Source organism: Vanacampus margaritifer, chromosome 2, assembly GCF_051991255.1.
Source record: "Vanacampus margaritifer isolate UIUO_Vmar chromosome 2, RoL_Vmar_1.0, whole genome shotgun sequence".
NCBI lineage: Eukaryota > Metazoa > Chordata > Actinopteri > Syngnathiformes > Syngnathidae > Vanacampus > Vanacampus margaritifer.
Window position 1 is genome coordinate 29,473,893 of NC_135433.1, and position 16,445 is coordinate 29,490,337.

General features: G+C 41.8%; 1 protein-coding gene across 1 annotated transcript; it reads left to right on the forward strand.

The window, feature by feature from the left end:
• Nucleotides 1-24: 24 nt before the first annotated feature.
• Nucleotides 25-16,110, forward strand: exoc3 (exocyst complex component 3). The gene is made up of 16 exons (XM_077555837.1): nt 25-173; nt 640-868; nt 2,198-2,417; nt 2,596-2,768; nt 4,136-4,348; nt 4,725-4,903; nt 5,150-5,266; nt 5,500-5,617; nt 8,301-8,426; nt 8,711-8,811; nt 8,962-9,072; nt 9,279-9,420; nt 9,537-9,659; nt 12,294-12,455; nt 12,606-12,727; nt 14,600-16,110. Exons 2-16 carry the CDS (start codon nt 725-727, stop codon nt 14,802-14,804), a joined length of 2,256 nt encoding a protein of 751 aa, XP_077411963.1. The 5' UTR covers nt 25-173; nt 640-724; the 3' UTR covers nt 14,805-16,110.
• The last annotated feature ends 335 nt before the right edge of the window (nt 16,111-16,445 follow it).

Here is a 16,445-nt window from a genome sequence, read left to right on the forward strand (position 1 = left end):
ATCCCAACAGAAGAATAAAAAGAAGCCGGAAGTACCAATGGTAGGTGGGGCTAAACTAGGAAGTAAAGGGACACAACAACAATCTAGTACTGAGCTGTATTTGTGATTTTTGTGTTTTTTTGCGAAGATATGCCCTGTTTGTTTTGTCAGCATTGGATTATGGGAACCACAACGTAAGAGTTTTTGTTGTTTTCATTCTTAGCAGTTCATGCCACCTATGTATCGTCTTTTTACGTTGGTAATTAGCTTAGCATCTTCTTTGAAAACCTAAACGTCCATATGCTTACAACTCTACCGCAGCGAACAACTTTAAAGGCATGTCGAAGAAATAAACAACAACCTAACATTCGGTGTATTGGCGCTTGTGCCAATAGCAAAAAAAAAAAAATACTTATCCACATCGTTAACAAGCATGAACAATTTGTCTCGGAGGTTTTGCTATAGTCTAATACATTGTATGTATGTATGTATGTATGTATGTATGTATGTGTGTATATATATATATATATATATAAAGTTTAATTATTCTCGTCATGACAGAGGAATACAATTTTTGAAAATGAGCCATTGATTCTTGTACTGTGTAAAAAAGAATGAAACGTATAAAGTGTTGACTCTTTATTTATTTGCGGTGTTTAGGAGACTGTGGTGATGATATCGCCCCCACTTCCAAGTGTGATTGCATGAAGCCGATGGACACAAGATTGCACGACTGAGCATCAGAATGGAGGAGACAAGCCGTGAGGCGGTTGACACAGCAGTGCAGCGTGTGGCTGGAATGCTGCAGAGATCTGACCAGTTGGACAAAGTGGAGCAGTACAGAAGAAGAGAGGCCAGAAAAAAAGCCTCTGTCGAAGCAAGGCTTAAGGTGATCACATTATTTACAATAAAGTCACTTGTTATTATGTCTATTATGTAGGTGATGTCATGCAATCCAATGCTTCTCTTACATCACAGTGTCATAACAAGTATTTGGCCCCTTCCTGATGTATTCTTCATTGTTTTTAATTTTTTTGTTTATTTTTTGTATGTACAGTACAGGCCAAAAGTTTGGACGCACCTTCTCATTCAATACATTTGCTTTATTTTCACAACTATGTACATTGTAGATTCTCACTGAAGGCATCAAAACTATGACGACAACTATGACAACCAACGAACACATGTGGAGTTATGTACTTAACAAAAAAGGTGAAAATGATAATAAATACATAAATATATTGCCACTCTTTACTCTGATGGCTTTTTTGCACATTCTTAGCATTCTCTCGATGAGCTTCAAAAGGTAGTCACCTGAAATGGTTTTCTAACTGTCTTTAAGGAGTTCCCAGAGGTAAGAATGCCAAGAGTATGCAAAAAAAAAAAAAGTAACCAGAGCAAAGGATGGCTATTTTGAAGAATCTATAATATAATACATGTTAAGTTCTTTCACTTTTTTTTTTTGGGGGGGGGGGGGGTTCGCACATAACTCCACATCAGTTCATACAGTTTTGATGCCCTCAGTGAGAATCTACTAAGTAACCAGTCATGAGAATAAAGCAAATGCATTGAATAAGAAAGTGTCCAAACTGTGAATGAATTTTTGGCCCTTCTCCGCAGGCGTGTTTTAATTAAGTTACAATGGATTATTATGGTTTTTGAGCATGAACTGCCCATTTAAAGTTATTCCAGAGCAAGTCCAGACTTTGATTTGGCCTATCCAAACCCCTTTTATTAGTATTTGTGTAAGCCAGTAAGAGGTGGGTTTGCTCGTGTACTACAGGCCATTGTCCTGTTGGGTAACCCAAGTGCTAATTCACAAACTGATTGTTGCACATTTTATTAAACTCATTCCATGCCAGCCCTTCCAGTTAACATGAATATAGCTAATTTTGGCTATATAGCAGCGATTGAGCATTGATTAAGGATTTTCTGGTAAGGAAGCAGAATTCATGGTTTCATCAATTATGATAAATCATTCAGGGCTTAAAAAAGCAAAGCATCCCCAAGCTATCGCACTACAACTACAATGTTTAAATATTGACATGATGGTCTTTTTATGGAGTGCCGTGTTGGTTTTGTGCCAGCCGTAACAATTTGTTTTAACATGTGAAGTTTAGAAATTGTCTTCTACATTGCATTTGAAACATTTCACTTTAATGGTTCCAGTATGTTTTGAAATACATGATTGTATTTTGATGATGTTAATGTTTTTCAGGCTGCCATCCAGTCTCAACTGGATGGTGTCCGCACTGGACTAACTCAGCTGCACAGTGCCTTGCTTGACGTGAAAGAGATCCAGAGCTCGCTGGCTGATGTGAGCAAAGATTGGAGGCAGAGCATCAACACCATAGAGAACCTGAAAGATGTCAAAGATGCTGTAGTTCAGCACAGTCAGCTGGCCTCCGCTGTTGAAAACCTTAAAAACATTTTCTCAGGTAAGAATTGCTCAAGCGTTCAGTTGAAGTCTCATTCAGAGACTTAAGGAGCTGCTTTCACGCTGTGGAATGCTAATCTACAAACATTACTTGCCTCATATTAATTCATAATCCAGTTTGAGTTTCAATTTATGTGAAAAGTGTCAAAAATACAACATTGCAACATCTCTTGTTACAGTCCCAGAGATTGTGGCAGATACCCAGCAGCTGATAGAGCAGGCAGAGCTACTTCAGGCCCACAGGAAGCTGATGGATCTAGAGAGCTCACGAGACGACCTCATGTATGAGCAGTACCGCATGGACAGCAGGAACACCAGCGACATGCATCTCATTTCTATATATTTTGAAGATGTAAGTTTGAACAAAAGCAGGTGATGATCTTTGCAGTGCATGTGCAAATTTTGCTGCGTAGTAGGTCTGGGCAATTCTTTAAAATTCAATTGTGATTTTGATTTTGGCTTCTTACAATCATAAAAACATCACAATGGAACAAAATATTTGATGTGTAGAATGGTAGCTTGCATGTGTATTATGTTAATTATTGTTGCTTGGAGCAAGAAAGTTTAATGACACACAACAAAGAGAATTACTCACATTCTATGTTTAAATACAACACATACTTCGTCTTAGATTAATTAAAAGTGCTAATGAGAGCAGTGAATGGGAAATCCTTTTGACGGGCTAATAGAAAGCATTGACTTCCAGGAGTGATATTAATTGAAATATTAAATATTCACACCAAACGCTGTAGTAAAGTGTACAAACTGAAATACACAACACTCACCATAGGCATATATACAGTCATTTTGGAGTACTAGCTGCTATTTATTTATTTATTTATTTATATATTTATTTTTTTTAGAATCTATATAAATGTGAATCTACATGCATGCGGCACACTACGCTGTCCCTAAGAGTTGAAAGTGTGCACAGTAGGAACAGCGGGTATTTATTTTTATTTAGAATTAAGTAAGTAAATTTAAATGCATGGTTTTCCTTATGTTATTGTTTTTTATATCTTACTACCAGTAATTTAATTTCCTGTTATATTTAAGGTTGCGTTTTGGTACATTAATAAATACGAGGTTTTGAAATCAATAAATAATCGTATTTATTAATGGTGATTTTTATGAAAATAATGATAATTATTTTGGTTTTTTTATATTATTGACGTTACCCCGTCAACTTTTGTTAAGCACGTACAGTACATTCACTGACTTGGCTCCTTGACCTTCTGATTGTGCACGTTTTACCAAATTTGTTGAATCAACTATCGGTAAGTCTTTTAATTGTTAGTTTTTAGATGGTGGACATTACAATTCTATATAAATTTCATATGTATCACATCTGTGTCACAGTTATGAAACTGGGGAGTTTGAATCTGGGCTGTGGTCTTCCTTAAATTTGTGGAATTTGATGGTGTGAAATGGTGCTGACATGGTCGGAGGTAACCATAGTGTAAACGGCCTCAGACAACAAACTCATTTGAGACTGAATCAAAAGGGCCCATCCTGACCACATTCACACTTAATTGACCTTTTCCAAACCGTTCAAATAATTCTTAACAATCATTGAATCGATTAACTATGGCTACCTTTGCGATGGATCATGTCTTTGTTGGTTAACAAATGCTTGTTCATTGTTGTTTGTATTTGTAATTACAGTGGTTAAAATTTAAACACCTATGTAGTATACTAAACCACTTCCATTCCTTCCAGGTTCAACAGTTATCAGATGAGCTCGCCAAACAGTTATGGATGGTTCTGCAGAGGGCCATGGTTACTGTTCGTCGTGACCCCACCATGCTGGTGTCAGTGGTTCGCATTATTGAGCGTGAGGAAAAAATTGACCGGCGCATGGTTGACCGTAAAAAACAGACCGGCTTCATCCCGCCTGGACGACCCAAAAGATGGAAAGACAAAATGTTTGAGGTGAGATTTCTTCATGCGATTCCATCCACTTTGCTCAAGTTTCCTAAAGTCCAATACGGGGCGGCGTGGTTCAGTGGTCGTCTCCCAACCCAGGGGTTGTGGGTTCGATCACGTCGAGCACGATACTGAAACCCCAGTTGCTCCTGATGCTGCGTCATCAGTGGGTGAATGAGTAATAGAATGTCAAAAGCGCTTTGAGGACCTTGCATGGTGGAAAAGCGCCAAGTACCATTTACCATACCAATAAAAATGTGTTATCATTTCATCACTGAACCAGTGGGAATCTTTCAGCTTGTCGACTATTGACTTGGTTTTATGTTCTCAAGTACATCATTTGCAATTGCAATAATGTTTATCAAAATATTTTCTAATGCAGGTATTGGAGGGCACTGTCAGCACCCGCATTGAGGGCACACAGTCGGTGACAAGAGAGGCCGATAAAATGTGGCTTGTTCGTCTTCTGGAGATAACTCGGAAATATGTTTTAGAAGACCTCATTATTGTCAAGAACCTTATGGTTCAGTGCTTCCCGCCACATTACAACACCTTCGACAGGTATCACATGAGAAATTTCTTCCATCACCAGTCACTTCTCAGTCTACGAAATACAAAAATGATGCCAGGCCCGTACCTTTTTATTGTGAATAGAAAAATCTGCCAGGCTACCACAGTATGAAAAGTTTAAAAAGAACATGGATCACTGCTAATATTGACAGCAAATTTGTTTGACTGCAAGTTGATATTGTTCTGTGATATGAACACACGGTCTTGTATTCATAGTTGTGTGCATATTTCTTTCAGGTTTTTCAGCCTTTACCACAATGCTGTGTCCACTCGTGTCAAAGAATTGGCATCTGAGGACTTAGAGGCTAATGAGATAGTGTCCATGTTAACCTGGGTCCTCAATACATATAAGAGGTACTTACTGTGCATACAAACACATAATACTAGCTCATATACTTTACTATATATATATAAACATTATACAATATTTATTCCCAGAAAAGGAATAACATAAAACATGAATCGTTTACTTTACTCATGTCCCTTTTGCTTCATAATGGATTGTGTAACTATAACCCAGTGTTGGTCCGAAGCCTTACACTGCTGGGTTCAATCAATCACTGTGCTTCTGTATGTATGTTTCTTAGCGCCGAGATGATGGGCCATCCAGAGCTTATTGCGGAATGTGACATCAACCAGCTAGAGCCACTGCTACCTCAGGATGTGGTGGATGACCTACTCAGCAAATATGTCCAGACTTTCACGGTAAGCATTAAAAAAAATAACCGTTAATAACAGTCGTTCTACTGGGGGACTTCAACGCTCACGTGGGTAATGACAGTGAGACCTGGAGGGGCGTGATTGGGAGGAATGGCCCCCCCGATCGAAACCCGAGTGGTGTTTTGTTATTGGACTTCTGTGCTCGCCACGGACTGTCCATAACGAACACCATGTTCAAGCACAAGAGTGTCCATATGTGCACCTGGCACCAGGACACCCTAGGCCGTAGTTCGATGATCGACTTTGTAGTCGTGTCATCGGACTTGCGGCCGTATGTGTTGGACACTCGGGTTAAGAGAGGGGCGGAGCTGTCAACTGATCACCACCTGGTGGTGTGTTGGCTCCGATGGCGGGGTAAGATGCCGGTCCGACCAGGCAGGCCCAAACGTAGGGTGTGAGGGTCTGCTGGGAATGTCTGGCAGAATCCCCTGTCAGAAAGAGTTTCAACGCCCATCTCCGGCAGAGCTTCTCCATTGTCCTGGGGGAGGTGGGGGACATTGAGTCCGAGTGGACCATGTTCCGCGCTTCAATTGTTGAGGCGGCCGATCGGAGCTGTGGCCGTAAGGTGGTTGGTGCCTGTCGTGGCGGCAATCCTCGAACCCGCTGGTGGACACCAGCGGTAAGGGATGCCGTCAAGCTGAAGAAGGAGTCCTATCGGGCCTTTTTGGCCTGTGGGACTCCGGAGGCTGCTGACGGGTACCGGCTGGCCAAGCGGAATGCGGCTTTGGCGGTCGCTGAGGCAAAAACTCGGGCATGGGAGGAGTTCGGTGAGACCATGGAAAACGACTTCCGGACGGCTTCGAGGAAATTCTGGTCCACCATCCGGCGTCTCAGGAGAGGAAAGCAGTGCACCGTTAACACTGTGTATAGTGGAGACGGAGTGCTGTTGACCTCGACTCGGGACGTCGTGAACCGGTGGGGAGAGTACTTCGAAGACCTCCTCAATTCCACCAACACGCCTTCCTTTGAGGAAGCAGGGTCTGGGGACTCTGAGGTGGGCTCCCCTATCTCTGGGGTCGAAGTCGCCGAGGTGGTTGGAAAGCTTCTCGGTGGCAGGGCCTCGGGGGTGGATGAGATCCGCCCGGAGTTCCTAAAGGCTCTGGATGTTGTGGGGCTGTCGTGGTTGACACGTCTCTGCAGCATCGCGTGGACATCGGGGACGGTGCCTCTGGATTGGCAGACCGGGGTGGTGGTTCCCCTTTTTAAGAAGGGAGACCGGAGGGTGTGTTCCAACTTTAGAGGGATCACACTCCTCAGCCTCCCAGGTAAGGTCTATTCAGGGGTGCTGGAGAGGAGGGTCCGTCGGGAGGTCGAATCTCGGATCCAGGAGGAGCAGTGTGGTTTTCGTCCCGGCCGTGGAACAGTGGACCAGCTCTACACCCTCAGCAGGGTCCTCGAGGGTGCGTGGGAATTCGCCCAACCAGTCCACATGTGCTTTGTGGACTTGGAGAAGGCGTTTAACCGTGTCCCTCGGGGAGTTCTGTGGGGGGTGCTTCGGGAGTATGGGTTACCGAGCTCCCTGATACGGGCTATTCGGTCCCTGTACGACCGATGTCAGAGTCTGGTCCGCATTGCCGGCAGTAAGTCGAATTTGTTTCCGGTGAGGGTTGGACTCCGCCAAGGTTGCCCTTTGTCACCGATTCTGTTCATAACTTTTATGGACAGAATTTCTAGGCGGAGCCGAGGCGTTGAGGGGGTCCGGTTTGGTGGCCTCAGCATTGCATCTCTGCTTTTTGCAGATGATGTGGTGCTGTTGGCTTCTTCAAGCCGTGACCTCCAGCTCTCACTGGAGCGGTTCGCAGCCGAGTGTGAAGCGGTTGGGATGAGGATCAGCACCTCCAAATCCGAGACCATGGTCCTCAGTCGGAAAAGGGTGGAGTGCCCTCTCCGGGTCGGGGAGGAGGTCCTGCCCCAAGTAGAGGAGTTCAAGTATCTTGGGGTCTTGTTCACGAGTGAGGGTAGGTTAGAGCGGGAGATCGACAGGCGGATCGGTGCAGCGTCTGCAGTGATGCGGACGCTGAATCGGTCCGTTGTGGTGAAGAAGGAGCTGAGCCGAAAGGCAAAGCTCTCGATTTACCGGTCGACCCACGTTCCTACCCTCACCTATGGTCACGAGCTGTGGGTCGTGACCGAAAGAACAAGATCCCGGATACAAGCGGCCGAAATGAGTTTCCTCCGCAGGGTAGCCGGGCTCTCCCTTAGAGATAGGGTGAGAAGCTCGGTCATCCGAGAGGGACTCAGCGTCGAGTCGCTGCTCCTCCACGTTGAGAGGAACCAGTTGAGGTGGCTCGGGCATCTGGTTCGGATGCCTCCTGGACGCCTCCCTGGGGAGGTGTTCCGGGCATGTCCTACCGGCAGGAGGCCCCGGGGACGACCCAGGACACGCTGGAGAGACTATGTCTCTCGGCTGTCCTGGGAACGCCTTGGGGTCCCGTCGGATGAGCTGGCTGAAGTGGCTGGGGAGAGGGAAGTCTGGGCTTCCCTGCTAAAGCTGCTGCCCCCGCGACCCGACCCCGGATAAGCGGAAGAAGACGGACGGACGGACGGACGGACGGAACCGTTAATTGATTAATAGAGGAATATTGAATCAATTTCTATTTTTCGTACCTATCAAACATTACACTTGTGTCATATATATTGTATTGCAATGTGCTATCTGTTTCTCCAGTCAAATATTACCGGCTGGCTGAGGAAAGCCCTTGAAACAGACAAGAAGGACTGGCAGAAAGAAACGGAGCCTGAAGCTGATCAGGATGGGTACTACCAAACTACACTGCCTGCCATTGTCTTTCAGGTACCGCACACATTCAGTTATTCCTCAAGAACATCAGCATGCCAAATGCTGTCCACAAAACTTTCTTCAGAAACTTCTAATTTATCACTCTGACTCTTATGTTAAAAATGACTAATTACATCTCTTGGATGTAAGTGGCAAGACAATTGCTGTATTACATTTCTCAGTCATATTTATGGCTGTATTTAAACTGTATAATTCATGTTACACATTACCAATTTTTCAACTGTAATATTTGTCTGACCTACCCACTTTTATTCTGTCATTATTCAATGCTTTGTCAGATGTTTGAACAGAACCTGCAAGTAGCTGCTCAGATTGATGGGGACTTCAAAGAGCAGGTTCTCAAACTCTGCCTGAAGCAGATGAACTCATTCCTCATTCGGTAATCTTATCATTGTTACCATATCATCTTATTGTCTTGTCTCGCTAAGAGGTTGTTGTCTGATAAATACAAATTATTTTGAGAGGGTGTTCGAGAAGTGTTAACAATTTGTCCATGCTCAGAGAAATGTGTGTGCTGTCCTGTGTGTAGGTACAGAGAAGAGGCCGTGGCCTATAAAGAGGAACATCTTCGAGATCGGCAGCTGCCTCAATGTTATGTGCAATACATGATTGCTATCATAAATAATTGCCAGACATTCAAGTAAGTGCCAAGCTAGTGTTACTTTGGAATTCTTTTGGGGCTCCTTTATTATTCTTAATAATTGTATCAACATGAGACAAAGGCTGCTTATGTAATGTACTTCTAAGTTATTTTCTGCCATTATCCAAGTACTTTCTGTTGACTCGTTTCCCAATTCATCTGTCATGTCTAATATTGTTTACCACATGTCCAATATTGTTGTTTAGAGAGTCCATCAACAGTCTGAAGAGAAAGTACTCTCAGTCCTCGGAGCCCACTGACAGTGACGCTGCCATAGAGAGGACACTCAAGGAGGTGGCCAAGGATGGATGTCAGTTCCTCTTAGATGAAGTCTTCTTGGACCTCGAGGTAGGAAGGTGACAAGTTTTATGTGATGGAAGTCATGAAATATGACATGTATTGGGTTTCAAAATAACGCCGTACATATAATTTCTCAGATGTGAACATTAATTTGTCATTTCCAGCATCACCTCAATGGACTTTTAACCAGAAAATGGCTGACAGGGTCAGATGCTGTGGACACAATCTGTGTGACAGTGGAGGACTACTTCAATGACTTTAACAAGATTAAGAAACCATTCAATCAGGTAAGAAATAGATCTTTGTTGACTTTTCGATGTTGTTTTTTTGATTGGTGATCACTAATAAAGGATCTTTGCGCATTATTGTCACTTTTTTACTCGCGACTGCCACCTCTGGTCCAAAGCGTAACTGCAGCATCTCAACTGTGGAAAGTTAGCAGCTCATGCATGCAGTGTCGTACGCTAGCTAACACCACACGCTAAGGCTAGCACAACGCCACATGTCCGCTACTCCGCGGGGACGCGCATGACGTCACCCTCCACCACTCCACCCCTCCCCTGATGATGATGATTATTGTGTTGTAGGGAGAAGACACACTGTGGAGTGTGCAGGGTCCGCACACTCTACTATAAAGGGAAGATAATAGCTGATAGGTGCAGTCAGAGTAAAACTGTCAGGGCTCTTCGTACTCATCTGGGCATTGGGGGAGAATGCATGATGAAAAAAAAACTTTAATATTACCTTTTTAAACGGCACAATTGTACCTTTAATGTGACAAATTTACTACACGTCTTTAAAATAAATAACAACCATCTGACTACGCCATAACTGTTACTTCCAAAGTTTTGGCAATTTTGGACATCCCAAAGATAAGTGTGGTTTGCACATCTGTCTCACAGTTGTGAGGTTGGGCGGTTTGAATCCAGGCTGCGTAGCTCTTTGACACTGACATACAGTATGAAGATGAACGTATGACAACTGGATTGTAAACAAGACAGAATTTTCAGATTAAATGGTCAAACCTTTGTGCTTCTTCTACTTTCCATTTTCATTCCTCTTGAAACAGTGAACATAAACTGGACACTTACTGTGATTGTAATAATTCAGTACCGCAGACCATCTTTTATTACTGTTTGCATCAAATAATGAGAAGAGACTGTTACGTTTCTCCAAACATTTGTCTCTCGCCGTTGCTGTTGATCTTCTCAACAGATGCACTTCCTTATAAAGTTAGGTGCCAAAATGACAGGTCGTGATGGGCAAAACAACAGTTGAATCGGTCACATGACTTTTTAGACGTTAAGTCGTCATCCAATTTTTGTATTTTTTTTTTTTGAAACGGGTGGAGGAAAGCCTTGCCCAGCTGTGGTGAAAGTTTCAAGCAGATCTAGTTAGCCTAATGACTATTTTTGGCCCCTAGATAGCAGCAATGACTCTTGACAAGATTGGGTAGGCGTCAGTAGAAGACGTGAGGCGGAGCTAGAGGGGACAATGGCTGCGGAAGGGAAGAGAACATGGCGACCGGTTGCAAGCAGCTCACGCTCGAGCAGTTTTTTTCAAAGACGAAAAGCATCGACCAACGCTAAAGAGCACATTGATGACGACGATGATCATCATCGATGATGATGATGGTGACTCCGAGGTTGGAAGCATTGACACGGCAGTAGAAGACGTGAGGCGGAGATAGATGGCTGAAGAAGCGAACAATGGCGACCGGTTGCAAGCAGCTCACACTTGGGAATTTTTTTCAAAGACGAAAGGCATCGACCAACGCTAAAGAGCACATTGATGACGACGATGATCATCATCGATGATGATGATGGTGACTCCGAGGTTGACGCCGAAGTTGGAAGCGCTGACGCGGCGGCTATGACAACGTCATAAAAGTTCACGGGCTAGCGATGCTAACACCGGAAAACGCGGAGCACAACCGAGCACGCTCAGGCGGACGTTCAATCGGACGACGAAGAGTGCCCCGAGTCCAATGCATATTCATCGGAGTAGTGGGTACAGTCTGCTACTTGCTATTCCCCGGAAAAAAAGGTCGTCAAGAAAGTGTAACGTCTGCACGCGAAACGGACAATCGAAGTGAAACGTGTCTGTTGTGCAAATCCTGCTCCGTCTCCTTGCACGCAGGGCAGTGTTACAAAAAGAAAAACTGTATTTAAAACATCCACATAATTGTAAATAGTACCACAGTTGCACACATTTGTAAATAGTTTGCGAAATTGTTTTGTCAAATTGTTACACTGTTGAATGGAAATAAACGTATTTTGCAATCTAAAAACACTTTTTCATTGTTGGTGGTGGTGTATTACAGAAGTAAAACACTATTTAGGTGTTTGTGGCATCATTCATGGACAAAAAGAAGTGTAGAATTCACTAGAGTGCATGAAATAACATAATTTCACAAAAAGCTCTTTTTCTCCGCTTTTTGTTTCAAAACAGAGCATTTCGGTGAAACTAACCATTTTCTATTGTTGATTACTGAATAACGGAATAAGGTAGAAACAAACTTTTTTTTCTGATGAAAGATGAGAGTTCAATCTTTCCTTTGGTAGTATGTGTGTTTCCATAGTCCAAACACAACATTTTCTGTGGACCTTGAAAGATCAGTCAAAATGCTTAAATCGGCTGGCACTGGCGACATCCCGTTTCTGAAAACGTCTGGCAGTCAAAGAGTTAAAGTAGTAAAAAAATAAATAAATACCGCAAGTGGTTCATGAAGCTTCATTTTCCCATCACTAGGTGTGTGGCTTGCTTTACCTCTTCACACATTGATGTTCTTCATCCTATTTCTGAATATTAATCAGAATGTCATGTTTAGACTCGTAAGGTCACATATAACGTGTTTGTCAAGAAATGTTTAAGGTTGACCTCACCTTTCAATCAAACATAATCTTGTGCAATGTATGCAGGAAATGACGAGTGAAGCCCTTCGCAGGGTTGTGGTCGACTACATTAAGGCTGTGATGCAAAAGAGGATCACCTTTAAAAATGCCGATGAGAGGAGGGAAGGAGCTGAGAGAATGATCAAAGAGGCTGATCAGTTCAAGTTCCTCTTCAGAAAACTGGCTGCCGTGAGTTCTCATGTAACAGAGGCGCTTTGATGTGTGATGCGCACGCAACACTTGCAGGACAATTGGACCTATAATGTCCCTGATTAGTTAAAATATCTGCTTGGAATGTAAGGAGGAGGTTTATGGAAAGTGATGATTATTGTGTTGTAGGGAGAAGACACAGATCGTCTATGTGGCGCCATTGTGGCCATTGCCGAAGTCTTCAAGCTGACTGACCCGACACTGCTCTTCCTGGAGGTCACTACCCTGGTTTCCACATACCCTGACATCAGGTACCAGGGCTCTGTCTTAACTGGCGTATCGTACTTGATTTTGTTTGTTTGCTCTTTTAGGATTGACAGTGACTTGAGTAATTATAGCATTTTCAAAATATGTTTACTGAGATATAAGCAATTAATAATTCTATTTATTTTTTATTAGCTTAATGGCAGCATAAATGCCTTAACAGATTATAGGCACATATTTTTTAATTAATTACCTGTAGTATTATTCTCTTATTACTTGTGTAACAGGCGTGTGCGTAGGGTTCAATAAAGATGCTCCATTGATTGTTTTCCAGAATTTATTTGTTTTGTAGAAGACATTTTGGACACAGTTTGTCTTCTTATTCGTCATAGGCACATCTGCTTCCCTCTGCAAGTAGTGACGCAATGTCTATATGCATATCTTTTCCAAGATGCATAACGCATATTCTTATAAAAAGGAAAAGTTGTAGTAATTTATATAGCGTTAATCAAGAAAACACTGTGTTTTTATATTTTGTTTCAACCTCCCAAAGAAAAAGGACCCATAAATGGGAAAACAATGCCACCCATTGGCTAAAGCGTGACAGTGCACTGATAGAGCACGCAACAAAAATGGGACACAGTTTGTCTTTTTATTCATCATATGCACATCTGAAAAAATATCTGCATTTACAGTACGAAATAAATACTTTCTCAGCGTTAGTCATTTAACGCCCACGCCCAAATGGCGACGCGGAAAATCGTCCACAAAACCTCTACAGCCAATGAAATTAGCACAAAAGATCTTAACATCACACAACTCACCCTCTCCTCTGCAAGTAGTGTCGCATTGTGAGGACAAACGGAAATGGTTACGGAAGCCTAAAAGGCTGAATGGAAGCAGAGTGCTCAGATTAGCCAAGAATTGACAAAACACTGATAAATAAAAAAATGTCTCATTGAGATTAGATTCACAAATATACAAAAATAACCACCAAATAATGATTCAAATTAAAAAATAAGAAATTAAGTACATTTTAATTCTGTTATACTTGCATGAATGTGACTTGATGATTTTTTTTCTTCTTGCACATGATGAAAAAGAAGTCACAAATGTGACCAATCTGGTCGCAGTATCAAGCCCTGGGCACACAAACATTTTGTCTGCATTGCCATTTGCAAGTGATCAAATCACAAGTATTTTCATGGTAGGATCTCTGTGTGTTCTATGTTTGCTGTTCCACCGCCTTTTCTTTTCTCCAAATCTCTGTTCCTTGTAAACCGGTGGTGTTTAACTCATTTTCGTCGAGGTTATGATTTCCTTTAGAGCAGGGGTGGTCAAGTTCGGTCCTCGAGAGCCCCTATCCAGCCTGTTTTTTTCATATTTCTCTCCACTAACACACCTGATTCATGATCAGGATCGTTATCAGGCTTCTGCAAAGCTTGTTGATGAGCTGATCATTAGATTCAGCTGCGTTGAAAGAGGGAAACATAGAAAACAGGCTGGATAGGGGCTCTTGAGGACCGGACTTGGGCACCACTGCTTTAGAGGGCCATTTTTGTCCGTGAAACCAAATAAATGTATAATCGCCTCACACAACAAATTCATGAATAACTCATTTTAAAGTCAGAGGCCAAAATATGTCATCTTCGAAATGTGTTTGAAAAGAGGGATTAGTAACAAAATGCTTGCAAAAGCTCAACGTTTTTAAAAGTGAAGACAATTTGCTATTTTAGCAAGAAACATGAAGTCAATGCACATTATTTGCTTTGGCGGGCCACATACAATGATATGGTGGAAAGGAAATGGCCCCCCGGCCTTGAGTTTGACACCAGTGTTTTATTAAAGAAGATGACATAATTATATGACAAGTAATGATATGCAAGTACTGAACGCTGAATTATGTCCTCTCCCTTTAGGGAGGAGCATATCCAAGCGTTGCTAGCGGTGCGTGGTGATGCAAGCAGGGAAATGCGCCAGATGATCATCGGAACTCTCAGCGAGAACAAAGTGTCTTACGGAGGTGTCACGCAGCCCATCTTCAAAGACATCACTGTGCCCACTATCACCATGACGACCATGACGACCATGACCTCCATGGCAACGGCAAAGCTTCTTAAATAAATCCAATCTTACAGTTTCCTCCTTCAAAAACGATTTTCACCACAAGATACTGGGTTCTCTGTTTGTTGCACCTTTTTGTTTATGTTTACTTGCTGTTTAATCGCCATGCTGATCCCATTTGTGCGCTAGAAAATTGTAAATGTATAGTTGTAAAATGAACAGCCTCTTTAACTGTAATCCAGTTGAACATTTTAACTAATTTACTGCCATTGACGGCTATAGATGTCAAAAATGTATTTCAATTTCAATTAGTTTAGCATTTTTTCCCACTTTTGTTAAGAGTATGAAAACCTAGGAAAAAAATATTGTACATTTAGAACAGATATATACATTTTTTGATTAATTGTGAGTTAACTAGTGAAATCATGCAATTAACTATGAAAAAAAATTACGCCACAAATTTTTAATCTTTTCTTTTTTTGGAAAAAAAGAAAAGATTATTAAAAAATTAGGGGCGTCCGGCGATTACATTTTTTAATCATAATTAATCGCATGACTTCACTAGTTAACTCTTGATTAATCGCAAATTTTATTTCTGTTCTAAATGTGCAATAAAAAAGTCTAGGTTTTCATACTCTTGTTAACAAAAGTGGGAAAAAATGTTAAACTAATAGAAATAGTTCAAATTAATTTTTGACGTCGATAGCCGTCAATGGCATTGAATGAGTTAAGAATCACTGAGGATTAGGACCATTTCTACCACACTACCTTTTATGGGGTTTTTTTCCATTTGCAAGAAAATGCGAGGCAGCAACTTTTCATTGGCCATAGTACTGAAACGTTAATAATCTGCTTTTTTTTCCACAGTCGGTTTGGATTTCACGCAAAAACTGTGCTTTATATACGCTACCGTTCAAAAGTGTGGGGTCACCTGCATGGAATAGCCTGTGCTAACATTATTGCAAAAGGGTTTTCTTATATCCATGAGCCTTTTGATGCAATGTGCAAACACATTGTATGTATGTGTTTATATAGGTGTATATATATCCATACATACAATGTGTTTGCTCATTGCTTCAAAAGCCTCTATAGGCCTCTATAAACCTAGGTCGATACTGCACTAAAAAACACAGACTTGCAGCTAGAATAGTCAGTGTATTTCTGATTAGTTATTTTCATTGAAAAACAGTACTTTTCTTTCAACAATGAGGTAATTTCTTGGTGACCCCAAACTTTTGAACAATACTGTACATTCAGAGGAAAATGTGTGTATTTATCAGCTATCATATAGTATGTGTGCTCTGCAAAAAAAAGTATTTCTAAATCATCGGCTTGATCGCGTGCTCAAAATAAATTATGTATTGTTCGGATGTTCCCTTCATTTAGTGTTTCTTAATTATGTAATTGACTCCAACACAAATGACAGTGTAACTGTCTAAAATATTTTGTTTCATTTATGTACTGCAATTCAGGTGTGTACAGTGCTCCACCTCTCAGACTAATACTATGGATGCATGTGAGATTAAATAGCTCTGTTGGATGGTTGACGTTATCCAATTTGCACATGGTTAAGTTTTAAAGTTGGAAACGAAACTGAAACCCAACCCAAAGGTATATATTTTAAAAGGACCATTATGAAAAATGGTGTTTCAATACGTTCAGTACCTATTGTGACCAGTTGGCGGCAGGGTGTCTGGCTGA